At 44.5% G+C, this 27,665-nt stretch overlaps 5 protein-coding genes and 1 non-coding gene across 7 annotated transcripts; 1 reads left to right on the forward strand and 5 right to left on the reverse strand.

Annotated features, from left to right (window-relative positions):
* Positions 1-514: 514 nt before the first annotated feature.
* On the reverse strand, positions 515-601 carry TRNAM-CAU (transfer RNA methionine (anticodon CAU)). The gene is given in 2 exon segments: positions 515-550; positions 564-601. It is a non-coding gene; the product is annotated as a tRNA-Met (tRNA).
* A 4,128-nt stretch (positions 602-4,729) lies between these two features.
* On the reverse strand, positions 4,730-6,950 carry LOC127327229 (thioredoxin-like protein YLS8). The gene is made up of 2 exons (XM_051354002.2): positions 6,716-6,950; positions 4,730-5,267 (listed from the first exon to the last, which is right to left on the reverse strand). Exons 1-2 carry the CDS (start codon positions 6,833-6,835, stop codon positions 4,959-4,961), a joined length of 429 nt encoding a protein of 142 aa, XP_051209962.1. The 5' UTR covers positions 6,836-6,950; the 3' UTR covers positions 4,730-4,958.
* Positions 6,951-9,282: 2,332 nt separating this feature from the next.
* On the forward strand, positions 9,283-11,051 carry LOC127327227 (uncharacterized). The gene is made up of 3 exons (XM_051354001.1): positions 9,283-9,374; positions 9,903-10,313; positions 10,621-11,051. Exons 2-3 carry the CDS (start codon positions 9,921-9,923, stop codon positions 10,801-10,803), a joined length of 576 nt encoding a protein of 191 aa, XP_051209961.1. The 5' UTR covers positions 9,283-9,374; positions 9,903-9,920; the 3' UTR covers positions 10,804-11,051.
* Positions 11,052-12,344: 1,293 nt separating this feature from the next.
* On the reverse strand, positions 12,345-15,012 carry LOC127327226 (lipoyl synthase 2, chloroplastic). Its single transcript, XM_051354000.2, has 7 exons — positions 14,604-15,012; positions 14,307-14,488; positions 14,140-14,230; positions 13,903-14,060; positions 13,314-13,485; positions 13,078-13,188; positions 12,345-12,750 (listed from the first exon to the last, which is right to left on the reverse strand). The coding sequence occupies exons 1-7, from the start codon at positions 14,904-14,906 to the stop codon at positions 12,664-12,666; spliced, it is 1,104 nt and encodes a 367-aa protein (XP_051209960.1). The 5' UTR covers positions 14,907-15,012; the 3' UTR covers positions 12,345-12,663.
* A 633-nt stretch (positions 15,013-15,645) lies between these two features.
* LOC127327225 (protein PAT1 homolog 1) lies at positions 15,646-21,203 on the reverse strand. Its single transcript, XM_051353999.1, has 5 exons — positions 20,998-21,203; positions 20,619-20,782; positions 19,141-19,197; positions 18,443-18,512; positions 15,646-18,049 (listed from the first exon to the last, which is right to left on the reverse strand). Exons 1-5 carry the CDS (start codon positions 21,062-21,064, stop codon positions 15,972-15,974), a joined length of 2,436 nt encoding a protein of 811 aa, XP_051209959.1. The 5' UTR covers positions 21,065-21,203; the 3' UTR covers positions 15,646-15,971.
* Positions 21,204-23,960: 2,757 nt separating this feature from the next.
* On the reverse strand, positions 23,961-26,596 carry LOC127327224 (probable anion transporter 7). Of its 2 annotated transcripts, none has more exons than XM_051353998.2 (2): positions 26,373-26,596; positions 23,961-25,577 (listed from the first exon to the last, which is right to left on the reverse strand). In XM_051353998.2, exon 2 carries the CDS (start codon positions 25,440-25,442, stop codon positions 24,132-24,134), a length of 1,311 nt encoding a protein of 436 aa, XP_051209958.1. In that variant the 5' UTR covers positions 25,443-25,577; positions 26,373-26,596; the 3' UTR covers positions 23,961-24,131. The 2 variants fall into 2 exon arrangements, with proteins under 2 accessions (XP_051209958.1, XP_051209957.1); XM_051353997.2 differs by having other exon boundaries at positions 23,961-25,723.
* Positions 26,597-27,665: the final 1,069 nt, after the last annotated feature.

A 27,665-nucleotide genomic window follows, 5' to 3' on the forward strand; every position in this document is an offset into this window, starting at 1 on the left:
TATTCAGAGTTGCTCAGTTTCACCTGATGATTTAGGTGGAAATGGTTGCAGATCTTTTCATCATTAACAACAGATGGTAGCAGGAACCTTTATAAAAAAAAAGGAGACCAAGTTCAGAGGTGCTTTTTGTCACCTGAATATTCAGGTGGAAATGTGACGACCCAAGTAGTCACAGAGCTTTTCATCATTACAAGGCCACAGGTTTTGGGGTGAGAGAGGTCATCATTAACAACAGATGGTAGCAGGAACCTTTATAAAAATAAAAAAAGGAGACCAAGTTCAGAGGTGCTCGTTGTCACCTGAATATTCAGAGTTGCTCAGTTTCACCTGATGATTTAGGTGGAAATGGTTGCAGATCTTTTCATCATTAACAACAGATGGTAGCAGGAACCTTTATAAAAATAAAAAAAAGGAGACCAAGTTCAGAGGTGCTTTTTGTCACCTGAATATTCAGGTGGAAATGTGACGACCCAAGTAGTCACAGAGCTTTAAATCATTACAAGGCCACAGGCTTTGGGGTGAGAGAGGCTCGAACTCTCGACCTCAGGATCACTCGCATTAGCTATGAGACCTACGCGCTAGCCAACTGCGCCACCACCCCTTTCATAAGTTGTTCTCAACAGATTTCAGCAACCAAATTCACAAAATGGAACAACTATAACAATAAAAAAGGAACTATTAATCCATCGGCTTCTCCGGCGTGGGCGATGAGGATCAGCACTTGCGGTCCGTCTCGTCTGATCTCGAGGCGTACCAGGGGCGGACGGGGAGAAGCACGGACGGTCTCAGTGGGGAGAAGCAAGACCAGCCTCGTTAGGAGAGAAGCAGGGTTGGCTTCGCCGGAGAAGGAGCAAGGCCAGTCTCATACCATCCCCACCGGCGACGCCCCTATCTACCTCAAGCTTCAAGCTCCTTGCGAGTATCAGTAAATCGATGGGAAAAAGTGGGGGAGCAGTGGAAGGCGGCGTGGTCAGAAGGCAACAACTTGGCATGGTGGTCTACATCAGCGGCGGCGCGAGCCCTTGATTCCGCATCGACGACCATGTCCAGAACCAGGAGAGAAGAGAGATGGGAGAAATAAGACACGCGGGAAATATCTATCTGGCTGCAGTCTGCGGAGGAGGGGAAGTGAGATAAGGAGAGAGAAGAGCAGTGCGTGGACCAGCCCAGGAGGACGCGCTCGCCAGCGAGGGGACCGATCGGTCGCCCGATTTAAAGTGTTTTCCTTCTTTTTTGGTGCTCCATAGCTCAGATCCGTAGCTTTTATTTCTTTTTTCTTCTTTTTTCTGGAAAGGTATATGATTGATGCTTTGATTGATTTCTTTTTCCTTCTTCTAAATCTGAATCTCCCTTGTTTTGTTTCTTTATATAAAATTGTTACTGGTACAGTTAACGTACTGGACTAAAATTTCCAACTAACATACTAGAAAAAATGAGTCCTGGTCCAGTTAATATAATATTATAGAAAATGGTTAAGGAAAGAATTATGTACTAATTGAATCTGTATTGTTATTGCTGCTCACGCATCAAGGTAGCTGGGGTGCTTTGGACTCTTGTACTAGAAAATGTGAAGTTGATCTGGAGAGAAATTATTATGTTCATAACAAAGTAGTAATTATTCCGAATACTATACTAATTGTGTACTAATTGATGCATGGTGTTTAGGGATGGCACCCGCAGGGTATGGGTACGGGTAGAGCCATCGCATACCCGTACCCATCACCTTTATTCTTACTCGTCACCCGTACCCATACCCGTCAACGGGTACAAGTTTTTCCCATACCCGTCACCCGACAGGGTAAATGGGTACCCGCGGGTAAAAATACCCGCGCTTACAACACATTAAATTAATTAAAAAAAATATGAAAAGAGGTGAAGCGATCCTAAATAGGGGTCTAATACTCACTAACCTACCAACGATTGTGAGACTGGGAAGCGTGAGGTTCAACCTAGCAACATGAAGGCGTGATTAGGGAAAAATTAAGTAGTTTAGAATATTGCAGTGGCCTACTTGTTAATTTTAGATGGGTACATGGGTACGCGGGTATGGGTTCTATGATCCCATACCCGTACCCACTCTACCCGACGGGTATGATATTTTCCCATTTACAAACCCATGGGTAATATTTTTTCCCAAACCCGTACTCCTATTGGGTTTTTACCCGGCGGGTACGTGGGTCATGGGTACCCATTGCCATCCCTATTGGTGTTTGTGTGAGATGCGCAAATATGTTCATGGCCAGATGCATGTTGTTCCTGGAAGGAAATAAGGATAGCACGGAATCTTGTTGCAAATAGTAGAGGTGTTTTGTACTATGAGGGGCTCTTTACAATATACAGAGCTGGTTGCACGAATCTAGAGGCGTAAATGGGCGTCCAGGATAAGCCCGGGACCCCAACGTGTATGTAGCATGGGATTTTCGATAACAAAGAGCTTGAATTCGCCGGACTTTAGGCAGGCATATATGCGAAGAAACATGGTTGTGGGAATGTGGGGGCAGGTGGTGTTGAGAGCGGACGTGAGACCGCCGGGCGGGCCGGACATGCAGTCATCATCAACGTCGAGGGTTGAAGAAGATGTGGCCAACCAGGCACGCGATGACCCAGTGCGCCTCCGGGTTCAGAGCCCTTGAGAGCCGCCGGATCCTCGTGTCTTCAGTGTCCGTCCGCTCCTTGGCCAGCCCCGGGCCGCATGGCCCCGACGACCGCCGCTGCTCCATAGCCTGCATGCGTTTGAGGAGCGCCAGAGACAGATTCATGGCCGAGCACGTCTTGACGCCTTTCTCGGAGTAGGCGCACCTGAACGCCTCGGTCCTGGCCACCCGCAGCTGAGCCCGCGGCCTGGCGACAGACGCAATGCGGACGGTGGTGGCGCCGAACGCCGCCATTGCTGAAGTGTGTTTTCGGGGAGGTGTAGCTAGCGAGCGATGGAAGCAGGAGAGCCAACTGAAGTGTGATCTGGGTGTGGTGGGTGTGAAGAGTTCGATATCCAAGCACCGTATATATACTGGTGCGATGCACTTGTCACCTGTACATCACACAGATTTCGTCCTGCAATATTTGCCAGGGGTCTTGCAGGGGGGCGGCCAACGAGGCCAAGCGAGCGATCGCAATCAACTTTAATTAAAGGAAAGCCAACAGACCAAGCCATAGGAATCAGAGGGGTGCAAGCGATATAGGTACTAGAGGATTCAGGATCCCATGGTAAGATAAGAACCATAGCTAGCGGCAAAGGATGGAGGAATATGAGTGAATAAAGACAAAGGAAATATAAGTGAATAAAGACAAGGAAATATAAGGAAAACTCTAACTGAATTCCTGCGACAAATGATGGGCCAACATAATAAGTGAATAAAGACAAAGGAAATATGCATTCTGGCTGAAGCCACACAGGTACCAGATCCTTTTGCACTATCTAGCTAGATATACAATCCTCCATAAAAAAAATCTAGCTAGCAAGATATACTTCCCCGCTATAAAAATCTTGCTAGATATGCTCGAGCACACAACATGAAAAAACAGACCAAGCCAACTTTGATTAAAGGAAAGCCAACAGACCAAGCCATAGGAATCCGAGGGGTGCAAGCGATATAGGTACCAGAGGATTCAGGATCCCATGGTAAACGACAAGAACCATAGCTGGCGACAAAGGATGGAGGAATATGAGTGAATAAAGACAAAGGAAATATAAGTGAATAAAGACAAGGAAATATAAGGAAAACTCTAACTGAATTCCTCACCTCTGCGATGGAGCACGGCCATTGATTCAGAGATACAGACAGTCAGTCACCAATGAAAAAGAGTAACCAGATTCAGATTAGCTAAATGTCTTCCGAAGAATTCAGAAAGCCATGAGGCTTTTCGCGGTGGTATGAGGCTCGTACTCTTGGCACTGAGTTAGTAGCCCAACTGGGATGGGCAACTGCGGTAATGACAATGTAGCGAAACAAACCCTCTTATTATCTTTGTGGAGATGCAGGCCAGCAGCAGTAAAAGGCAATCCAGCTTAGTTACGTGACACCAGATCACCAGCTTAAAGGAATGATGGTTCAGCTTAGTTCTCCATAAACAACTACAGATCGTAACAGGCACAAAAGAAACTGAGGCGAACCAAAAAAGTTAAATGTACAGGCTGTAGTAAAACTGAAGCAAACCAACAAAAAAAGTAGGCCAAATTCAGAGTTGCTCAGTCTCACCTGATGGTTCAGGTGGAAATGCGACGACCCAAGTTGTCGCTGAGCGTTTCATCATCACAAGGCCGTTAATGATGGGGTGAGTGAGGCTCGAACTCTCTACCTCAGGATCACTCGCATTAGCTATGAGACCTACGCGCTAGCCAACTGCGCCACCACCCCTTTCTGCTATAATAGCGAAACAACCGGTGTTTATTGGATGTACCAGAGTGGATGGTTTTCTCTATTGATCATTCATGCTGAAATGAATAGGAGTATTTCTAACGACTGGAGCTGAATTAGTCTCGTGAAGATTCGTACTGACATATATACTTTTAACGCCTCGAGCTGCATCAAATCGAGGACTTTCTCTGCTGTTCATATAACATGACATCACTACGCAAGACCAAACATAATCATGTGGAAATTCAAGTTTTGTCAATTCTAGTGTATCATCCCTGCTTCAGCCTTCAGCGCGACACAAGAAATACAAGAAGAGCAGTGCCCTTCTACCAGCATGATAATCCAAGCACTAGAATTCAGCAATTCACACTGAATTAGACAAACAATCTGTTTCATCAGTCATACCAATGGACAACAGGTCCTGTTTCCAAGGATTACAGGTTTATGACATTTCAATATTCAAGATACAGACATGTAGTTACGCAACACGTTTTGATATTGCAGACATACATCAAGGAGCACATGCCTGAGTACTGGCAACTTGGCATTATACCGAATCTACTAGGCCGGAAATTACACATGGGCTGCCAGGCTCAAAACACCTTAGTAACGATATTTGGTGGAGTAGTCCTTGGGCGCAATCACCAGACCACGGCCCTTACGAGCTCCTCTGTAGACAGTCTCCACAATGTCAACAAACTCCTGCTTGTCTTTCATTGCCCAGTTGATCTTGTTGTTATTTCCCGTCCCAAGATCAATCATGATGTGCTTGTTGCGGAAGAAGAACATCACTGTCGATGGGTCATACAGCTCGTACATGGTGTTGAAGTCAGGAACCTCAGTTATGTCAACAAGGTAGATTACAGCAAAGTTCTTTATGGTCTCAGCAACCCCTGACAGCACCTCATCCATCTACAATAAACAAGTAGATAGTAAGAACCTCGTAACGAAGTTAACAACATACAACCATACTAGATAGATGTAATAAGAAGTTAAAAACTTAAAATGCAATCATCAATACCATAACATGTACAGCAACGAAAAAAGTAGCTCGTCGAATAAATAAAAAAGCACCCATCGCTTAACTTCCTCAGAATATATAATAGCTAGTTCTACTTCAACTTAATCAAGCAGCCAGTTGTCAACTACTACAATTTTGTGAAAGGCAGCAAAATATTGGAAATGAGTTGTAATATAGCTCTCGGTGCCTTCAAAGAAAGGAGTCATCCAAAATCCCTGTCACTTGTACCCAACTCCAAACTGACCAACTATCTTCTGAGGCTATGAGTCTATGACAATGGAAAGGCTGAATGCAAAATCACCTGCAGACTGTGTGCATAGAGAGCATAAAGAACATTTGCTCCCATATTAATCAGCTAAGCAGCAGGCCGCAATTGTATCCATAAATGACAATTAAGCATTAAGAGCATTTGCTCTGATAACATAAGGATGAAAAGATTACATAAGCACTGATACGTCCAAACAATTCCCCTCAGAAGTATAACGTAAGAAACCATCTATAACTAGCAATAGAACCAAAGCCACATAAATTAAAAGGCCAAACTGCAATCTAGCCTCGGAATCATGTGAAGAGGTTTATGATAGCTAGTCTACTTCAACATACCAATCAACTAACTCTGAACTACTTCAACTATGTCACAGCAGCATAATATAGAATAGTATATTAGCCGCTATCTAGATCTCAGTATGAATTAGAAGATCTTATTTCAGACAAAAAAAAAAGGAGACATCCAAAACTCCTCCACTTGTGCTGCTACACAAACGTCCAAGCTAATCTATTCTCGGGCTACGAACCTAGGACAGATGAAAGGCGCCTGCATGATGGGGTGGATACTACATAGCCACATAGGGAGTAGCACAATTGCCAAGCACCAATAACATTTGTTCCCATAGCATTAATCTGCCAAGTAGCAGAGCTGCACCGAGATCCCTAAACGCCAATCCAGCTATTTGTATTAAGACATATCACAACTAATCCAAACCAAAGCCTACTAGTTAACATGGGGATGAACCGATCAGACAAGCTAATAGCGAAATTGTCAGGGTTCTCATACAAATCAGCACGAGAATTCCTGTCCCATGGATCCCTAAATCTCACAAAGCCTATATGCACTCTGTCTACAGCATGCCCTTGCCCAATTCCAACGAATCCCCATCCAATTTCTTCTGACACAAATCTAGTGTTCAGCCCTTCGCGCATATCCACTGTTCAGACACCCCCCACCGACCGGCTGCAACCGCGCAACCCATCAACCACAAGCAAGAATCGCGACCACGCGCAACAGAACCACGAGAATTTGAGAATTAATAAAAGCTAGGGTTTGTAAGGCGGTCGGTACCTGCATACAGGTCTCGTCCCAGTCGTGGCCGAAGCGGATCATGACGAGGCGCTCCTCCTCGGCGAGGATTGCCTGGTCGACCGCCCAGCCGGAGTGCAGGTGCGGCAACAGGTACGACATCTTCTCCGCCTCGCCTCGCCTCGCCGCCGGCTGCCCGCTGCTTCTCCCCTCTCTCTGTGCCTGATTCGTGAGGAAATTTGTGGAGTCGACTGACGGTGGGTGGGTCGGTCTGGTCTGGGCCTGGGCCTGGGCCTGGGCCTAAAGAGGACGGGTGTGTAAACACGACCCAAACTACTGGACCTACTCCGACTTGTACTTAAATTTCCTAGTCCTACTTGGACTTGGACTTGATGATACCACTACATTTTTTTTATGTAACCATATAGTATTTCACTAGACAATCTGTTTACAGAGATACCACATATAGTTACCACACAAGATAAACATTTGTGGCAAGCAACTTTGCACAAGAAAACCCACAAGAAATAAAACTACAAGTTCACCATTGGAGAAACATGTGCCTCGCCGAAACATCGTCTTTCTTCCTCCACTGTCACCATGGTAGCGCCGGAAAAAGAGACGAATAACCATCACACCTAGATATGGGAGAACAACATGGCATTGAATGATGCTTTTTGAGCCGATGAACCGGTTCGTCGCAGAGGACAAACCCGAGACTTTGTGGCACGTCGGAAATCTTCTCCGTGGTCACCAGATCCCAACGTCATCATCTTCCCAGCTGTCAAAGAAGAGGAATGCCGCCGCCTGCCTTCATCCTCACACCCAACTGCAAGACGCCACACATAGCCAACGCGAGAGTGTTGAACGCCAACCACCAGACATGAATCTCACCAGATCTGAAGACCGGCGAGAAGACCAGGCCACATGACCCCCCTCCCCCCGACACCACCGGTTGGAGCAACGCCGAGATGGAGAAAGAGCAGAGACAAATTATTCCGACGCGGCGCAGTCTCCTCCATAGAACAGCGTCCCAAGGAAACACTTGGCCAACCCTAACTACTGGCCGGAGCCGATACTCCGAGGTCCTCACCCCCTCCCGTCACCGGAGCGGCTGGCGAAGGAGGCAGAGACCGGCGGATGGCCACTGTAGTTCTAGTTCGGCGGCAAATGGATCGCCCAAGGTCTTCTTTTCCGGGAGCGGTTCCTGGTTTTGATGATACCGCTACTTAAATTTAAAGTTGCAAGTTTCTAAGAAAAAAACAAACGCACCTGTTCACAGTATGTGTTTCTACAATCCCTAGAGATTTCCGAACGAAATCAGAAATACACATGGAGGAACAGAAAAGAAAAATTCTTTTTTTTTGTGAAAGAGAAAAGAAAAATTCGTATATGAATAGTTTCATTTTCTTGTCTCACTGGGACACTTTATGTTAGATTTGTCACGTATTCTCTGACTCTCAAATGTCTTTCTGTTGGCTGCATAATCAAGGCGATTTGGGTGTTACGGCATTTACAAAGGAAGCCAACACGGTATAAACTACTATAAACAGTACACTATAAAGTGGTTCAACTTTCTCCGCGGGAAATTGGGTTTGAAGTTTGAACATCAAACCTGTAAACATTGTTCCCGCGCCACCGGCAAGTTTCCTAGCCTCCGAGTACCAAAGTGCGGCCACGGAAGAGCACGGATCGTCTCCCAGAGCCTGTGCACCAATGAGAGAGGCATTGATAAGTTGGTCGCATGTGTGGCTCGACTTGCCGTTGTTCTGGTTTCGATATCATGATCACGGGCTCTGTGTTCGTGATAATGGATTGTTGCCGTACATGGATACATAAATAATGACGACAGTGGTAGAATATCCACCAGTGAATTAGTGAGTCTGCCAATGCTTAGCAAATACGTACCTAGTTGTTTTCCTCTGCCCAGCTCGCGTTAAGTTAATCCGATCGGAGGGAGTAGTTGTGTATTGAAGTGACTGGTGTTGTAATCCGTGTTAGAATTGTAGCTATTCTTGATATACAAAACATGTTATAGCCACAGGAAGTAGGGAAAACTCAAAACTGACCCCGAGTGAATCGCATGTACAGAGACACGTCTTATGTGCGCACGTGAAATTTCACATAAAACCGACATTTTGTGTTCTGTGTAAAAAAGACAAAAAAAAATTCTCAAGAAAAAATTTATTTTAACATTAAAATTTGTCTTTTTACAGAGGATACAAAACATGTCAGTTTTTGCTGAAACAACTTTGCGATCACGTAACATGTCAAGATATACACAAGTTATTTTTATATTTTTTTGACATTTGTAATTATATTCAAAATACATTTCAAATAAAGGATCCCTCAAATAAACATGGAGCTTTCTGTTGGCACTCTTTGTACTAGTAACTATTCTAGACATAAAAGTTTTTTCCTGGTGGAATGAGGCGATAAGGAATCCTCATTTCAGAAATATCCGTTTACCTTGCTGCCACGTTCAGTAAATACCCAGCTGGGTGGGGAATCTACTTTTGAGACGATGCGATAAGGAATTTTTTTGGGGGTAAGGAGATAAAGGATTATTCTATTTTAACAGTTTCTTCTTGATGCTATAAATACCCAACGACTACCACTTCATGTACTCACCTCATTGCAGTGATAGATGCAATATCTCCTACGCTGATCACAATCACCAACCTTCTCTAGCTCGATAAAGGTAGCTGGTTTATTGATATAGTTTTTTGCTCAATCATGGTTATAGATTTCTCCATGCCTAAACTTGTTAGTTGTTAGGTTATAGTAGCAGTATTATTACATTTTTTTAATAAAGGAATATGGTAGGGGAAACCCGATGTTTTTTTTGATAATAAAAACCTGAATCTGTGTTCGACTTAAAACGGAGTGGCTGAGTAGCTGAGTGGTACATCCACTTTTCTAATCAAGTGTTGCATAGTCTTATAATTTTTATTTTAGTTGTTTTGTAATAAATGGTTAGTGATACGATATTTTTGTGCTGACTTTTGTTGGAATACTATAATTACTCCGTCAACTAGTATGGAGGCGTACAAATGTATGCATGCATGCTTGATGCATGGTATGTAAAATCATGAAAAGGAAGCCTGAAATTAGAGATTAATCTGAATGTACTAGGATAATTTTATGTCGATTGAACTTTTTGTGTCATCCAAAAACTATCTACGGTCTTAAAATCATCTATACCTGACTTAATATTTTTTTTATTTAGGTATATTCAATCAAGAAAATGGCATCATTCCAGTGTGAGAAGAAATATGTTAGTGATGTGCAAGCTGTTCGCTCCTTGAAGTCTCAGGAACTGTTTAAGAAATCCCATGCCCTGGTTGTTGAAAAAGAATGCCTAGCCAATGATGCAGCTACCAAACTGCAAATTGTCGTAGTAGAAGGCACTTTGAAGAATGAAACAAAGGAGCCGCTGAGTATTATGGATAGCAAGATATATGCAGGGCACTCTCTCAAAAAGTTCCCCGATACTGTTAGCAAATCCGACGATTTCAGCATGGCAGCCTTGTACCCTAAAGGTGTGAAGGCAGCTGTGGTGTACTCCGGCACGAACAGAATTGGTGTTGAATGCGGATGGCTCCTTGCTTTTACAGACACCGAGGCTACTGGAAGGAGGGTAAGTACACAATCATAGACACTCCTTCTTTCCCCAAAAAAAATTCATTGCCATTACACATCTCCAAAAACAGAACTTCATAGATAAATAAAATGCACTAAACTAAAAGGTGAAATAGAAAGTGATGGGACAACCACCAGAACAGAGATAAAAACTTAAAATAATAAGTTTATCATGGACGTAGTAATAAAATATGTTTTGAATAAAATTTTGGGGGTGATCTGTTTTCGTAAAATTCTATTCGAAACCATAACATTTGGTATAATCTATTGTAATTTGTGTTATCTTTGCTTTTTAATTGGGGCAGATATATGCGGAATGTGGCCGTAAAGGTAAATTCGACAACATAAACTGGGAACAAATTGAACAGAAACTAGATGCATCTGGAGAAACTGCTAAGCCTCATGACCTCCTTACTGCGACTGCGGTCTATGCTAGCATTGCCAACTCTGATGGGAAATCTGTTGTTGTAGCCACATTCTTTGGCTAAACAAGTTTCAACAGTAATTAACGTATTACATCTGGTGGACCGTTATATATTGTAATAATCTCGCAACTGTGTTGCCATTAGCAATCATCTGTGATCTGCTACCCAATTACATGTTTATGTTTTTCCTTTGCACTATGTAATAAATAAGTCATGGGATCACCTGAGTGTGCAAGGCGTTAAGTGTTGCTCTTCATGATGTAATAATAACTAGATCCACCGGATAATCATATATTGGGTCCTTTTATTAATGGTTGTTGAGTTTGTGTCGAATATTATGTACGAGCGGGGTTATTTGTGGAGTAGTGTTTAAGTTGGGCGCTTGCTGCGTTGGCCTCCTATATAATGTGGGAGAAATAGATGGTTGTAACCCATGACAACTTGATAGGGAGCCGGCAACATGTACTGGACCCCAAGTCGGTCAGGCGTTGCGGTATCAGGGGAGGAGAACGTGTAATCATGCACCGGGTACTAGGCAAGTTCGTTGAACCTCGTTCACAAATCACGTTGTCCACGACATGTTGTAATTGTTTGGTGCTTCCTAGATCGACTGTGCACCTAGGATAGTAACATGTGGTGTCAGAGTGAGGTTGAAGGTTACGTGTTGTTGATCTAGGGGACAAATTGATGTCAATTGGCGAGAAGCTGGGTGTGCTGATCCGCTGGAGTTGAAACTTCACTGATTTAGTGTATTTGCAACCAGCGGCATGGAAAAGAGTAATCAGAAGTAGTGTGCACAGAGGCGAGAATCTTGTCGAGATGGGAATGCAGCATGTCTGGATACGGATTCCGGCAATAGTCTTCTGAAATGGAGCACCCCCAATGAACTGGGGAACTTCTACTAAACTAAGAAACCTAGAATGATGAAGGAGAAGTAAAACTAAGGTTTACTCAGATATTTTCTTCTATAGCCCGAGGTTCTCCACTGAGAGAGATCATATTGTACTCTGAATATTATTCTGTATATCTCGCAATTCTTCCTCTCAAAAGACACTTGTTGGCTAGTGTTGTATTCTGGGAACCAGGACATTTGGGTGGCAGTGTTTTGGGAATACTTTCTTGGCAAAGTTTGCGTCTTCCTGCCTGTAGGCGCTAGGTTCATCCATTCGATCAGCCTCTGTCTGATCAAGACCGAACTTCAGGTACACCGTGGCTTTTGAGATGCTATTTTAGCTGACTGGCATCAAAATAAGGTCTATTTTGACGGCATGTGGCAACTGTAGTTTGTAAGCCCAAGCTGACTCCAAAGTGTGCTTCAACTCTTCATGTCTATCCCACATGGCCTCGTAACAGAAATGCCTATCGATCGCTATCCGCTGATTCTGTGCGTCCATCTCATTCATGAGCACAATTGGAGCGGTCCGATTTGACTGCATCGAGGTGATGTACCGTGGCACTCCCTCGAAGCAAGTACACGGTCAAGATTTAAGACGGGCCCTGCAGTAGCACCTTCCTCTACGCGACCTCAAAGGTCCAGTCCAGCTCCAGCCCAATATACCCAAGTCCCAAGATCACAAAGCTCATCATCAAGCAGCAGGTCGCAATTTTCGGAAACAAAAAAAAGCAGCACTTTATTGTTTCATTATAAATCATACACCAAGCATTACATACAATAAATGAAGTGCAGATATCTATACTCCCATACAGGCGCACACACGAGCACACCTATCAGTCTAAGCAAGTGAGTCAAACAAACAAAAAATGGCACACCAGAGTGGTAAGAAAAACTATGGCATGATCGAACTATCAAGTGAAAGCAATCATAAAACTGGTAAGTGCAAATGGTGTATAGCTCTGATGCGGTCTCAAAATTAACCCCTCCCATGTAAAACTTTACACAGGATAGAATTGGCTGGAGACAGATTAAGATGCAGCAGATACAAGCTCAGCCTTTTTCTGTCTGACAAAATTTTGGACGAATATCTCCCCTGCTCGATATGAGGACCGGACCTGAAAAATGCCCAACAAACACAGAAGTGAACTCCTGCTATTTGCTAATAGCAGCAACTGCAAAATTGGATACAGTTCTAATACCAAAATCTAACATGGCTGGGAGTGCTGTCTATTTTGCTTGTGTGATCATACAAGCTCGATAGCCAGGAGATACATGTTTTGTTGATGGGTGCAAGACAAGAACAATTTCCCCTCCTATACTAGTGACTAGTGACTAGTGAGCATTGGTAAAGTTATGACTTCTTTTTTATATATAAATAAAAGAAGAGGTATCCTTGTATCAGATATTATCAAAATGGATAACCGGTTATATGTATAGCTTACCAGAGGTCCACTAGCAACATATACAAATCCTAAAGATTCTCCATACTTCTTCCAGAAATCAAACTTCTCAGGAGTCACGTATTCTCTAACTCTCAGATATCTTTCTGTTGGCTGCATAATCAAGGAGATTTGGGTGTTACAGCATTTACAAACAAAGCCAACAAGGTATAAACTATAAACAGTACACTGTAAAGTGGTTCAACTTTCTCCGCAGAAAACTGGTTTGAACATCAAACCTGTAAATATTGGCCCAAGGTCAGAATATCAACATCAATGGCCCTCAAGTCAGCCATGGTTTGCTTTATCTCCTCGTCTGTCTCACCTAGACCAAGCATGATCGAGGACTTCGTTACCATGCCCTTTTTGGAAGCTTTTGCATGTTTCAGTACTGACAAGCTCTGATCATATCTGTGGAGATAGCATACTGGAAATAAGATAGAAGTTACATTGCAGGATGCCGATATGATGGCATTAGTGATTTCCCTTCTGTAATTGCTTCTAGAATTATCAGTCACACTTTAGGTTTCAAAACTATGAGTGGTAGGTTATCAATCATCAGTGTATTGTATATGGGAGTCGGGTGTCATGAACTCAGGGCATATTGATGATATAGTAATTTAGATGATTCTCCTAGGCACAATAGTAGAAGCACAATTATGCATTCCGACTACCCATATTCCAGCCTCACTTGTACCTTAACACAAAGCGTGTACGGAAAAACTCAGGTCCGTTCAACAGCAACGTTTTTTGTGTGGAAAATGTAGTATTTTAGGTTCCACAATAGACTGAGCAATTGAAAAAATTAAAAACAGAGAAGCACATTACCCTGCTCGGGGATCTCTAACTACTTTCTGCATACTCCTCACGGTTTCGATGTTGTGCGCATACACGTCTAGCCCAGAGTTTGCCAAAGACGCAACTGCCTCCAGGTCACCTCGGAAATCTGAAGTTAGGCACTCCACCAATATCCCAGGCTTGAGCTCCTGAAAAGAAGCCCCCAAACTATCATCACAAAGTAAAGTCACAAAATTTACTTGCAACATTCAGGCGACAGGACCATACCTTCAGAGCTCTTACTGTTTCGGCGAAATGGGCACTTCCACCATCAGGGATGTCATCCCTGTCGACGCTTGTCAGCACAACATAGTCCACCCTGCAAAGAACGCCATTTATATCAGATCATCTGAACCAATCGCCTGGAACACATCGATAACCGTCGGTGATCCTACCCCCAACTTGCGACCGCCACGGCTGTCTTCAGAGGCTCGAGGGCGTCCGGCGGCGGAGGCTTGTTGCTAGTCTTGACGGCGCAGAACCGACAGCCCCGGGTGCAGGTATCGCCGAGGAGCATGATTGTCGCGGTGGCGATGCCGTCCCCTTCCCCGCCCGCCCCGCCGCCCCCGTTCCAGCACTGCAGGCAAATCATCGCAAAACCGAGCCCAAATTGTTCAGAAAAAAATTACCAGCATCGCAAATTCCTGATATATGAATCTGGTAAAGCATTTCGGTGAGGTTGACTCTGCTACCTCTCCGATGTTGGGGCACTGCGCCTCGACGCAGACGGTGTTGAGCTTGAGGTCCCCGAGCGACTCCCTGAGCCTGGCGTACTTGTCCCCCTGCGCCGCGCGCTGCCGCAGCCACGCCGGCTTCTTCAGCCCCGGGTCCCTCCCCGTGAACGGCGTCGGCGGGGCCCACCCCGACGCCGAGGACGATGCCGCCGCCGGCTCCCCGTGGCACCGCACCACCGACGCCTGCCTGAGCCGAGCGAGAAGTCCCGCGCTGGCGGAGCCCGCCAAGGCCGGCGGAGGCGTCGCGAGCGAGCTCTGCATTGTTGCGGGCGGATCGAGGCAGTTAAACCCTAGGCCGCCATCGCTGCTGTTGTGTAGCGCGGGCGGCGGCGATGGTTCCGAAGCGGGGGAGAGAGTTTGGCTGGTTGTTACGGATTTGCCCCTGAGATCCGGGAGACAGACTGCTCGAGGCGGGAAGGGTAGGATGGGTATTTCGCCGAACACGGCGATCGCCCCAAAGCCCCGCCAGTTCTCTAATTGACAGCCAGGTAGTTATGTTTGGCAGAGCGCTTTTGGTCTTCTCCGGTCTACGACGGCCGCCGACGTCGACGATGGCTCTGCCTGGAGCTCGCCGCCGGGGACGAAGAAGATTCCGGTAAGAAAACTCGCTCTGTCATCCTCTGCTTTGCGCAACATGATCAGGTTCTTTGACGATAGCAAACATGAAAAAGAATGGCAAATTACTTCCATACATTCCCAGGAACAAAGTCCAGTTATGTAGGACCAAGGAAGGAGTAAATGCAAAAAAAAAAATACAATGCACACTAAAAAGTCGGATATAGAAATAAAATATATCAGGATAATAAAGCAAAAGATTTCACAGATGAATATCATCTCATATAGTCATATCTCACGAAAGCATATAGATAAAGCAAATCGAGCTTAACACTGTCACCACCCACACAAGAACAAGACCCCCCTCCCCACTACCAAGAAACAAACACAAGACTCACAAGATGGCTCTAGACCATTTCTATCCAGTACCTTCTTTTTCACTGGGTGAAAATAAGGGGTTAAACACTCAAACTAGTTTCCTCCAAAGAGGCATCAGGTTCATCACTGCACAGAGTTACAACAGGGTACATACACGAACAATCTACCATCATAGATATATATAGCCATCAGGTGGGTATTACACGAAATTACCCCACATGAAGGAGATTGTCGGTTCTACAAATTAATCTCGATCCTAGACACGGTCACAGGTCTGAGGAATGATTAACTTCACCGGAGCCAATGGAACTTCTCCAAGCCCGCATCTCGCGAGACAGGAAGCATGTCTCCAAAGATTATAAATGCTATCCGAAGATAGGCTGCATATACAGTTTAACCAGGAACCGATTCGGAAGTGGCATTACCACCTGAAGACATGCTCGCACCAGAATGATTGGAACCAATCGCAGGCATAGATTTCCGAGCAAAATCGAGAAGCATCTGCCGTTGCTGTTCGCTGGTGTGTGGAAGGCTTGCACGTAGAAGCTCGACAGGCATCTCCCTGCTAACAGCCTTCGAGGCTTCAGGTCCAGCCACGGAACTCGAGTCCTGCGTGGCAAACATCTGCAGAATACTCCCATACTTGCTGTCACAGTATTTTGTCAGAAGTCCAAAGAAGGAATCGAATGACGCCTGCCAAAGAGAACGGGTCGATCTGCTGTAGTTGGCGGCAGAATGAGGATCGGCCAGTAGCTCGGTTGCTCTATCCAGTACTGATTTGATGATCAGAGAAGCCCCATCTCCAGCAGAGCTACCAAGAGGGCGGAGAGGTGGATGTTGCGTTGAGCAGACGACAGCGGCAAGGCAGGCGCTGAGAGCACTTAGTTCCATGTGATGCACGCAAGAAGACACGGTCTTGGCAAGAGTAACCGTTGTTTCTGCCGCGCCAGAATCTGATGGCAAACCTCCAAACAGGCTCCTGAGATGTCGAAAGATAGCCATGCAAACTATGCGGGTCAGCTCACTTCCAGGGACCACAAGTCGAAGATAACGGGCCAGAAGCTTACGTCCTTTAGGGAGAGAAACAATGCGAAGAAAAATAAGGTCATCCGTGGCCAATCCAGATGAATTACCAGGTTTGTTGGGGCCAAAAGGGTCGACAAGTTCAAGTGATGTGGCTAAGCCTTCAAGGAGGACCTGTCGCCTTCGCCTGAGTTGGAAGCTGTTGTCCTGTGCCTGGCTAGACTGTAACAAGCGGTCAATGTCATTCACATCTAGGAGAAGGCACAAACCATCTTCAACAGTAATTCTGGCTGCCAGCATTGGCTCTTTCTCCAATGATCTTGTAGATGACTTGCGATCACCAGATGCAACAGTATCAACTTCAAGGAGAGGAGGAGGCCTGCGTATGGAAGAGAAAGATACTCTTCCAACAGAATCAACCTTTATAAATGAATGTTTATCACCACCAGACCGGGACTTTGAGGGGAACTCTTTTATCGACACGGGGGAGAAATTGATCGTCTGCTGAGAATTGGCACATCTTTTGGCTATACAAGCTTGGTGGTAGTAGTCATCGACGTAAGAATCACTGTTGTGACTTCCAGAGTGCTGCATTCTTAAAATAGTATCTATCTCTTCAGATGACATATACTTTGACCTGAACTTTACTGCCCCATTGTCAACATTCTGGCCAACTGTATCAGAAGGTTGTTGAGAAAAGCGTATACTGTGTTTTCCTCTTCCTGACCTGGATCTCTTGTCTCTTGGTGAAGGCACACTAGGAACATGATCAAACTTTCCTATCATCTCTGGAGAATGATGGTGATAGAAGTGAGGCTGCATGTTTAGGTAATTGTGATGGGATGGTTGGGCTAGGGGAAATCTTTGCTTCTGCTGCTGCTGCTGAGAAAATAGCAATGAAGAAACTGAACTACTCGGAAAAGATAACTGCTGCTGCAATAAACTGGGATGTAGATTAAGGTGCTCAAAAGCATGTGGGCTAGCTTGATTTGTCCATTCATTTTGCAGGAAGTTGTTGGCCGACAGATCACCTGCAGTGTAAGACATGCTTCGCCCATATCGCAGTCCATGAGGTAGACTAGTCATATTATATGGAGAACCGGAAAGCGATGAACTTGGAGAACCCATTTGGTATCCAGCACCAGGTGACGGAATGCTCGAGTGTCGAGTAAGACCCTGCGCGGGATAAGATAATCCGCCACCACCTGGTGGAGGATAGGATGTAAATGAAGTAGATCCATGTCCCAGAATAGGTTCACTGCAGCGGTGTTGTAGTTGTTCCAGAGGATAGGACGATGTTCGGCTCAATGGTTTCGACTCTCCAAACTGAGGCAAATACTGCTGATGTGAACACGATTGCTTGCTGTTCAGAAATTCGTTGCTGTTTATATCCTGGTCCACCCAATTAGTGAACTCTGATTCCTGAACCCAGTCGGTAGTCAAAGAACCTAAAGGAACATAATAGTTAGCTTAGGAACACAGGCACAGTTAAGAATAAGGAATTAAAAATCTAGACATATATGTATAATATTTAGGGTCTGGTTATCATTTTGATATTTTCTCCTATTAAACATGTCTAAATTATAGCTTACCTGTGTTTAGACTGCATGTAGTAACATGGATAAGCTTTTCTGAAGCTTTAGTACTAATTGGGGGCAGAAATATTACTTTTTACCTATGCTTAGACTGCATGTAAAATGGATAATCTTTTCGAATTTTAAGCTTCAGTACTAACTAGGGACAGAAATGATACTTTTTACCTGTATTTAGACTGCAGCTAACATGGATAAGCTTTTCTAATGTTAAGCTTCATAATAACTGGGGGTAGAAATGGTACTTACTTTCCCTGGAGATTGATCGTCTATCACCAATGACACCAGGGTTCCCTGTTCCGCTAAGACTTCGGTTCAACTGGAGACAAGGCATTGTTTCAGTATGCACTCCAATAGATAAAAATGCAAAAAACAGCAGGTGGTCCATGACCTATAGTACTATACCAAGTTTTAACTCATGAGGCTTAAAGATCTCTCTACAAAGTACTATATCTAGTCCACTTATGTTCAAAATATTACAAAATATGAACTTTAGTGTTTAGACATGTAAAATTGTAGTTGCAAACTCCATCCCAGATTTTGAACTTATGTGACCAATTAAATCTGAAAATCTGGTTTGATTTATCCCCTTATATGTGAACGGCTGAAACCGAAAAAGGAAGGGAGTGTTCCCTTACATTTTAACAGTATACTTCAGCAATCTTTAGAAAGTCCCTTTCAGCATTGCTAAATTTGACACAACAGATACTAATTGACTGTATTACATGTTACAAAGAATCATGAAAAGGTTCAAGAAAATAATTACAACTGAGCATGAAGTAGTAAGCCTTCAAAAGCATGGTACTGAAAGGATCATTTGCCACCCTCTGACATGCTAATTGCTTACGACTGCGGTAGATAATTACACATAATAAAACCATAGTAATGAAATATAAGACAGTAATACACTAACAGAAGTAGTCAAGTTAGAGATATAAGTTGCTAACCTTTGCAAAAGTGCTTGCAAGATCATCAATTTCAGACAAGTTACTCATACAATCAATCTGCATGAATATAAGAGCAAGAAAAAATCATCATGAAGTATAGAAGAAATGTGGCTACAGGAGTCAGCAAGAAAACAGTACTGAAAGAATGTGACCGAAGTTAATAAGTAGGCAGGAAAAGACTTGCAGAATAAACAAATCCTGGAACAGCCGATGAAATAAATTGGTAGCATTCAATTCAACATGAAAGTAGTGGAAATTTCGATGTTTTCAGAATGTAGAATCAAAGGTTTGATGGCTAACTAGGAATGCTATATTGGGAGGATCAAACTGCAAACAGAGAAAATATATCATGATGTTCGCCAGAAAAGTATCAAAGCTACAAATCCTTCATTCAAGTATAATAGCTAAGTAACTATAGCTTATAGTCCTACACAATTATATCCACTACCTAACAGTAAATGCAATTAAGCAACATAAGCTCGCACTTGTTACCTTCAAATACTACAAGGCGTCACCTATATAATTCCATACTAAATAGTAATCTCTGTAAACTGCACCTGGTGATCAGGCCGGCTCGGAAGATGGATGTGTGTACTCAAATCTCAGTTCTAATGGCAAAAAAAATGAGGGTGCTTGTGTATGTGGTCAGGCGAAACGCTACTAGCGCAGAACAAAGAAAGCTTGAACCAACATTCTGCGAAGGTGCAGGTCGGTAATTTTGAATTCAGAGAAGAACCTACAGTTGTAACATTTGATTCTGATTACCAACTCCTAATTCCATGGTGAAGGACATTTGGGCTAGAGAGCAATGTAAGCTTGAACTAAACCAGTGGAGGCAACTGTTATAGCATCAGACTAAGTAACCAAGGAAGTTCATTGAATCCTAGGACAGACACTGCCATCATGTCTTTTCCTGTTGACATTAGCCTAATTCACATTTCTTGGTACTGAGTAATTCTGAGAAAATAGTGTCCCTAGTTGACACTACTCAGGTAATGTATCAACCATTTTCTTAGAAACATCAGATTTTTTAGATTTTCTTAGCCAGCCAAAAGGCACACAGAATTCTATCTACACAATTACACGAGTTTGGGGGAATCACAGTGCATTCTTTATGGACACAATTTTCTTATCTAAAACTAGAGCGAGAGATCATCTGCACACAAAAAACTGATCCCACTACGCCAACATAGTCCTTAGGCTTGATGCATTGCATCATCCTACTGCAGGCAGGTCAAAACCACCAGCAATCATCCCACTGCAGAAAAGAGTACCCACTCATCCCAACAGTAGCACGCACCAGCATAATTCAAGACTGTATGAAGCATGCAATGCACACAACTCGTAGCTTTCCCACAGTAGCAGGCACCAGCGAAATCAGAACTTTCCGAATCACGCTGTGCGCACAGTTCATATCAACAAGGAATCCGGCTTTCTTTGTGGGATACAAAGTCGCTGAGAGAGAGAGAGAGCCGCACCTCTTCCCCGACAGGAGACAAGTGGTAAGCCCCGTCGTCATGTCCACCGAACCCGCCGCCGTAGCCGTCCACACCCCCATCATCCGCCAGACCGCCGAGCTCCAGCCCCTCCAGGGGCGCCTTGCCGAAGAACGTATACTGCGCTGCGTCGAAGCGCGAGTTCTCTGCAGAAGAAAAACACACACACAAATTTCCGTTGGTACCACGCGGAGGAACAAGAAATTCAACAGGAACGCGCGTCGCAGACAGGAAAAAGCGCGTCTTTTCTAGCACAAATCCTAGCGCTAACACCAGTGAAACCCAAGCAGATCAAACTCAGCAGCAGCCCACCAGAAGAAGAACATACACCAGCACTGCTAGCCAGCGGGAGGAAAATCACCTGCGGTGGAAGACGAGGAGGAGGCGCCGCCACCGCCACCGCCGCCGTCCGCCCTGAGACCCCGCATCCCGGCGGCGTCGCGAGTCGGGCGCTAGGGTTTGGATTTCGGGAGGCGGACGCGCCTGGGTTTTGGATCTGGGAGCTGCGAGGGAGAAGAGAGATACAGGGGGAAGCTCCCCTCAGTACGGCTTGCTTACTTCCCTTCCCTTCTTTCTTTCTTTCTTTGGACTCGAAAAAAAATGCGTGACGAAATCAAATTATACAGAATGAAAATGATAGTTCGAGTTTTTTTTATTTCGGGAACAGGAAATTATTTGTTGACATGGTATAGCATGTCGGCGTAGGTAAAGAAAGAATTTCGTGTACAAAAATAATAGAGTGATAGTACTAGTATACGGAGTATTGTGCTAAGAGAAGACTTTGGCGTGGCGTGTGTGCTACTCTATCTACCTCTTTATCGCTAATCCCTTTTTGTGTGCTGATGGACTTCAAGTCTCCAAATAAAGTGTTTCTTAGTAGCTCTGCTTTGTTTATTTTCTGCCATCATTTGCCACGTCGGTAGTGTCTTTCTGTTAACAGCTGAGCTAATTTTGGTTGTACGTTTTAGGAGGAAAAACAAGAAGCTAAATGTGCGTGGTTGTGGGCAAAGGTTTGTAAGAAATGACAAAAGCGAATGTTGGAGCATGCTCACACGACACCGGCCATCATTGTGTTGCTTGATGGGTAATCAAGACCCCATGTGAAACGAGAGAATTTTGAACCAACTTTGCGGGAATTGAAGACGATCAAAACATAGTCATAATCTTTGGTCATGTGGGGGATGATCCATGATGCTAGGAAGGGTGATAAATTGGTTAAACGCACATGACGGTGTTTGTACCCATGGTTGTCACTATCTCGATGCATGTCTTAGTACCTTACGATTTTGCAATACTATCGTTGCTAATCGATATGTATTGTGATGGTATTTTAATCTGGTAGTATCTTAGTCCTAACATGATACGTATTGTGTTGTCTCTAATATCCCGATATAAAAATGACAATCCTACGTTTATGCTAAAAAAAATATGGACACAGCGGTATGGCAAGTTGAGGAGTAAAATTTATTTTGTAGTCTCAAGGTTAACTAGGTATTTAAACAATACAACTTTAATAAGTTTATGCGAGATGGATTTAAAAAAGAGTTTGTATGTGCAAAAAAAAACAGTCAACTAGCCATATGTTTGTACCAACTATCAAGCATATGCATTCTTTTTTTTTTGTGGGTTTGTAATTAATTTTGTTTGTATCGTGTATTCATAAGTTACCCCATATTTATAGTATTTAAATACATCATTAGACTCCATTCAAATGAGAATTTGGTGATTTTCTATTTATTTACGCAGCACCTATTAGTTATGTGAAATCGTGTCATGCCTACCGCATTTACGGCACGGAGTTCCAACAAATAATAGTACACAAATCAAACCCAGGGGTACGTGGTTCTATGTTTTCCACCCTAAAAGAATACTGTAAGAGCCCGTAAATCTCGCTGGAATAGAACTTTTCCGACGGATTTACGGGTTCGGGTCGAAACGCGCGCATAACAGAGCCCGAATACATGGGCCGGTTCGTAAACGAAGTACAGGGGCCCGAGAAATCGAGCGGACGCCTCGTATGAAAAGAGTTTGCGGAGGGGGGTTCGGTTCGCAAACCCTACTCCCCTCCGCCGCCGCCAGTCGCTAGCTCCAACGAGCAATCCACACGCAACCAGCCACCGATCCGTAGCCCGCCGTCGCGCGATGGCCTCCCGTGGAAGTTCCGACGGCCGTGCCGCGGTATTGGGTAGCGGCGACTCGCCGCCGCGTCCGCCTGTCTTCCGCACCGAGGTGGAGCGGCGCAAGTGGAAGAGGAGCGAGGGCACGCGCAAGAGGAGCGTTCGCCGCTGGACGAACTGGGGGCTCACGCCCCCAGGAAAGTTGGCGCGCTTCGCCAACCAAGGCGAGGGCTCCTCCTCCGGGCAGTCTAGCTACGCACCGCGGCTGCCCGTGGCGGCGAGCAGCGAGGAGGACGACCTCATCCCCGCGCGGTCGCCTACCTTCTCCGTCGGGGACTACGTCCACGGCAGCGACGAGGAGGAGGCCGTCATGGCGCAGACCTGCGCCATCAAGCGAGGCGGAGGTGAGGGCGGGCTTCCGCTGGAAGGAGGTTGACGTCGTCCGCCAGGTCCGCCATAGGTCATATAGGCCGCATTTTGCTTAGCTAGGTTGCGCTTGCCGGTGTACCAGTATTTACGTTTTCAATTGCAAGAACTATGTAAGTATCGATGCTCAATCGGAGCATCTATGTCATCTAGAACTATGATCATCGCCTCAATTTACCCGTGCCAATTCAAATTCCTCTTTTCAGTTCCATTTTACGATTTCTATTCTGCGCCACTATTTTCGGTGCACTGAACTCGGCGTTTTCAGTTTGCGTTTTTTCGGGCTCTGCTAGAGATGCTCTAAGCAGGTGACCCTCCGTTGGACCTTTATTTTGAGCGTCTATTTATTTGTTGTAAGATATGTTCAGTAGGAACGGCGTGCCACCATCCTGCCCTGCTGCTCTTTTTCAAAAGACAATATCAATTCAAGGACACAATGAGACTTTAATGAGCACTGATTTTTGAAACTATATTTCGCAAGACTTAAACAGATCAGATATGCACCTCTCTCTACAAACAGCCAAAGGGAGCTTACCATGTTGCTGTCAGCTTCCATAATGATAAATTTAAATAGCAAATTCGTTTTTTTCAAACATATAGCCCAATCAGATTTCTTTTCAGATCCTTCTAGCAAAAAGGAATGGCATATCATCATGATTTCTTGCTATCATGCACAATTCAAATTGTTTCTTATGCCTAGGAATAAGGACAAGAAATTGTAACTAGGCCAACCAGCCAGCTGAAATAACAGTCATGAGATCATTCCCAATAACACAGCCTATTATAGAAGCATTATACTTTTACTAACATTACATTACTTCTGAACATATGTGGGGTGCAGTCTGAACTCTGAAATTTGACAGATAATGAACAATACATGTGTGTGATTCCCGTTTTGCTATCCTGCCTCACCGTAAATGAGAAGAAAAGAACAGGCAAAAATGATCATCCTCTATTCGAAAATCTTCTCACCAGTTGAGAAAATCAAGAAAATGACTGAACTAAAAATACAAAGGTATCCTGGAACAAAGAAGACTGTTTTCCAGGTTTCGGAGCTAGTTAGATCCATGTTAGAAGCCTTTGCAGCCTCCAGAATATTTCCCGTCAGTCCAACACCAACTATCCCAGCCAATGTCCCAGCTGTATTGGAAACCCCCATCACTATGCCGGCAAATTTTGGAGCAACATCCATATGATTCACTGCAAAACCTGCTCTTCCTAGAGCCAGAAAACCAAGAGCTACTGATGAACAGATCACAGTCCCTGAGGGTGTCCCGAATGAAGGAATGGCCATAAGTGCAACAGCCGAGACAACAAACCCAATGGTGTTCAGGAGCTTCCTTGTCTTGGTAACTGATAAGATCCTTTTTGTAATCAGGTGATCAGCAACCACTCCACCAATATTGGAGAAAATAAACATGTTGAAATAGGGAAGCATCTTTGACGATCCCATATCCTGGAGACTAAGCTTAAGGGCAAGCTCGAAATAAGTGGGCAGCCAGTTCATGATAACATACAAGGCATAGTGGAAAGTGAAGTTGTTCACGACAATTGCCCAAACAGGTAGACTGAAGATAATCCTACGCCATGGTATCTTCACAGTACGAGGTGCAACAACCCCACCTGCTAGCGCCTTAATCTTCTCTCGTGATGCTACCTTTGGCATTGAAACTTTTGGAAGGTCAGTGCGAGGTGGCTCACTGGAGAACTTCAACCAAATTACAGACCATGCAATTCCAAGTACTGCTTCAACAAAGAAAACAGATTGGGGACCCATGTGCTTCACCAGACTTGGAAAAAACAGCATTCCACCGGCTGCCCCGAGGTACATCCCTGAGGTTGTTAAAGACACCGAGCGAGAGCGCTCCTGCGGCGGTACCCATTGAGCCAGAACTGTGTGAATGGCAGGAAATATGAAACCTTGTGCTACACCAACAAAAAGGCGAGAAAGAACCAGAATGACAACTCTGTTTGGGTCCAGTGGAATTAGACCGCATATCAAAGACCACAACAAGAACGACAGCAGCAGAACACGTCTGCCTCCCAATCTCTGAGCTGCCCATCCACCAGGAATTTGTGACAAAACATAACCATAATAGAACATGGACAGTATCATGCCCTTGTTTGCTTGATTCACATTGATTGCATCAGCTGCTACGGTGTATGAAATAGAGAAACCCACACGCTCAATATAACAAACATTAGTGCAGATGAATGTCAGCAGTACTATGACATAACGCCTTGGGAGCTTCATTCTCGCCATTACTGACTAGAGATGAACCACAAAAGTGTTGGCAGCAATCTTAATCAGGCCACCACTTGCTGACCTCCCACGAATAATCACCAGGGTTTACCATACACCTGCCTGTCTTCCTTCCATCTCTAGGGATACTAAGATCTGAAACAGACAAAATACTGGTCATTCACCGGTACGAAACAATTTGGGCTTCTTCAGCTGTGCTTCACATATCCATATCAGTTTACTGATCTCATAAGAATTCAACACAGAGTAAGCACTATGTGCTGCACATGAACTCAAGAGACCTGCTCAATGGAGACGGGAAAAACCAACACGTCTTAGTTAGATGGATCAAGACATGAATATTAAGTTTAACATTATGCATTGTGAGAAAAGAGTTGGAACCCCTGTGCTAGCGTCAACTATGCTTTGAGTGCAAACTGCAATTGGAGGTCATAGAGTTTACACTGTTATAGCATTTACATTCCAAGAAAACATTGCAGGAAACATGTTAATGCGTCCGAGACCTAAACTGGGTACTGACCGAGCATGATCTTACTCATACCCTAGTGCATTACCATAAATAAACAAGCTTGGACACACGACTGTAGTAAGCAAGAACTAACTAAAGCGAGATTCATATGATAGCACACAATGTCCACATATTCGAAGTAAATTCTAGAGGCGCAAGTAATAGGAAATCTTGGTCCGAAAATTATCCACCTTGGCACAGATTTGCATCTAGGATACCGAACTGTGCACCTAACTTGCAAGATCTCCACCACCAACCCCCAGTACGGACCAGATCACCGGGAGATCCGCCACTCCAAACCTCAGATCCTACCGAAAATTCGCCAGTCATTTGGTCACACTCCCCCGACCGAACGCGCGTATCCTAGGACGAGGCATCGACGGAAGAAGAAGGGGGAGAAAGCGTCGGAAGCGGGTAACTACCTCGAGATCCCGGAGTCGTGTGGTGGTGGCGCCGCGGCCTGTGGGGAGGGAGCCCGGCCTCGAGGCTAGCCTCTCGCCCTTGCCGGCGTGGGCGGCGTGGTAGGGAGGAAGAGGCTAGGCGGCGGAGGCGGGCGGGCGGCGATCTGGCCGGCGCAGCGCGGTGCAGTGCTGCTGCTCGTTTCGGGCGGTGCGTGGTGTGTTTGAGTCTGGTTTAGTTTTAACTTAACTTAACCGCGGCGAGGAAGAGAGGGAGAGATGAGGTATCGAAAGCGAGAGGTCAACTGTTCATGGAGATATTTTCTTTTTCAATTCAATCTCACCTGAGATGAGCACATGCATTGTTGCTGAGGGTAGCACATGCATTTTGTGGATTAATCAGGGTGATTAGAACGCAGTGCATTCATCACAGTTCTGCTTACCAAAATCCAAATCATTTTCGAGTGGCAATCAGCATAAAAAACCAAAGGTTTTTTCTGGGCAACAAACAAACAAATAATTAGGTTTTGGAATAATTCGTTTGTTCGTGAGATTCAACTTGCATACAAAACACTCCTTGATGTTAAATAAGTGTTAGACTGACAATTGGTAAACATGTGTATATATTAATGCATTTGTTATGTAAACTAGTTTTATACTACAACAAGCCTGTTTTTATTTCGGCTTATTTGAGTACCATTTCTTCATTTTTACTACTCAACGGTGGGAGAAAGCACCCCTCCTGAAGTAAATTTTCATTAAAGCAAGCGACAACATCGTGAAGTTCAGGGTTACAACACGAATTCCGACACAATAGCGTAGAAAATTTTACAAAAGATTTAGGTTGACGTTAACTAGGCAAGCCAGACATGTACCGAATGAAGCGAGAGACGATGCGGTTGGCGATGAAACCACATGTCGCAGTGATCAACAAGGAGTGAAACATGTTGGCAAGGGTTAGCCATTGCGCGTCAAAAACCATCTCGTTCCTGCTTTTTCAAGGTGACTCAGAGAACTAGCACCAGCAGGGTGTCTTGGTCATCGAAGAATAGAGAATAACTTAGTGATGTTTAAATCATGATAGGACACGCAAGGCATCCTCATTTACGGGTAGCTAACATATGATAGGCACATAAGCGAGAAAAGAACGGTCAAAAGAAAAGCATTGTGGTAGCGATGATCTTTATCATATTAGGGCAAAAATATATACTCCCTCCGTCCATAAAAGGATGTCCCAACTTAGTTAAAATTTAGATGTATCTAGACCTGATTTAGTATATAGATACATCCAAATTTTGAAAAAGTTGAGGCATCTTT

Source organism: Lolium perenne, chromosome 1, assembly GCF_019359855.2.
Source record: "Lolium perenne isolate Kyuss_39 chromosome 1, Kyuss_2.0, whole genome shotgun sequence".
Taxonomy (NCBI): Eukaryota; Viridiplantae; Streptophyta; class Magnoliopsida; order Poales; family Poaceae; genus Lolium; species Lolium perenne.

Bases quoted from the DNA above. Each gene is read 5' to 3' on its own strand.
- LOC127327229 (XM_051354002.2), bottom strand. From the start codon at position 6,835: ATGTCGTACCTGTTGCCGCACCTGCACTCCGGCTGGGCGGTCGACCAG. The intron at 5,268-6,715 runs GTACCGACCGCC...TGTTTATTGTAG, and splicing joins GGGACGAGACCTGTATGCAG to ATGGATGAGGTGCTGTCAGG.
- LOC127327227 (XM_051354001.1), top strand. From the start codon at position 9,921: ATGGCATCATTCCAGTGTGAGAAGAAATATGTTAGTGATGTGCAAGCT. The intron at 10,314-10,620 runs GTAAGTACACAA...TAATTGGGGCAG, and splicing joins CCGAGGCTACTGGAAGGAGG to ATATATGCGGAATGTGGCCG.
- LOC127327226 (XM_051354000.2), bottom strand. From the start codon at position 14,906: ATGCAGAGCTCGCTCGCGACGCCTCCGCCGGCCTTGGCGGGCTCCGCC. The intron at 14,061-14,139 runs GTATGGTCCTGT...GCTTCTTTTCAG, and splicing joins AAACAGTAAGAGCTCTGAAG to GAGCTCAAGCCTGGGATATT. The intron at 13,189-13,313 runs GTTTGATGTTCA...TTGATTATGCAG, and splicing joins CCTTGGGCCAATATTTACAG to CCAACAGAAAGATATCTGAG.
- LOC127327225 (XM_051353999.1), bottom strand. From the start codon at position 21,064: ATGCGGGGTCTCAGGGCGGACGGCGGCGGTGGCGGTGGCGGCGCCTCC. The intron at 20,783-20,997 runs GTGATTTTCCTC...TTTCTTCTGCAG, and splicing joins CTCCTCGTCTTCCACCGCAG to AGAACTCGCGCTTCGACGCA. The intron at 19,198-20,618 runs GTGCGGCTCTCT...ATATTCATGCAG, and splicing joins TGTCTCCTGTCGGGGAAGAG to ATTGATTGTATGAGTAACTT.
- LOC127327224 (XM_051353998.2), bottom strand. From the start codon at position 25,442: ATGGCGAGAATGAAGCTCCCAAGGCGTTATGTCATAGTACTGCTGACA.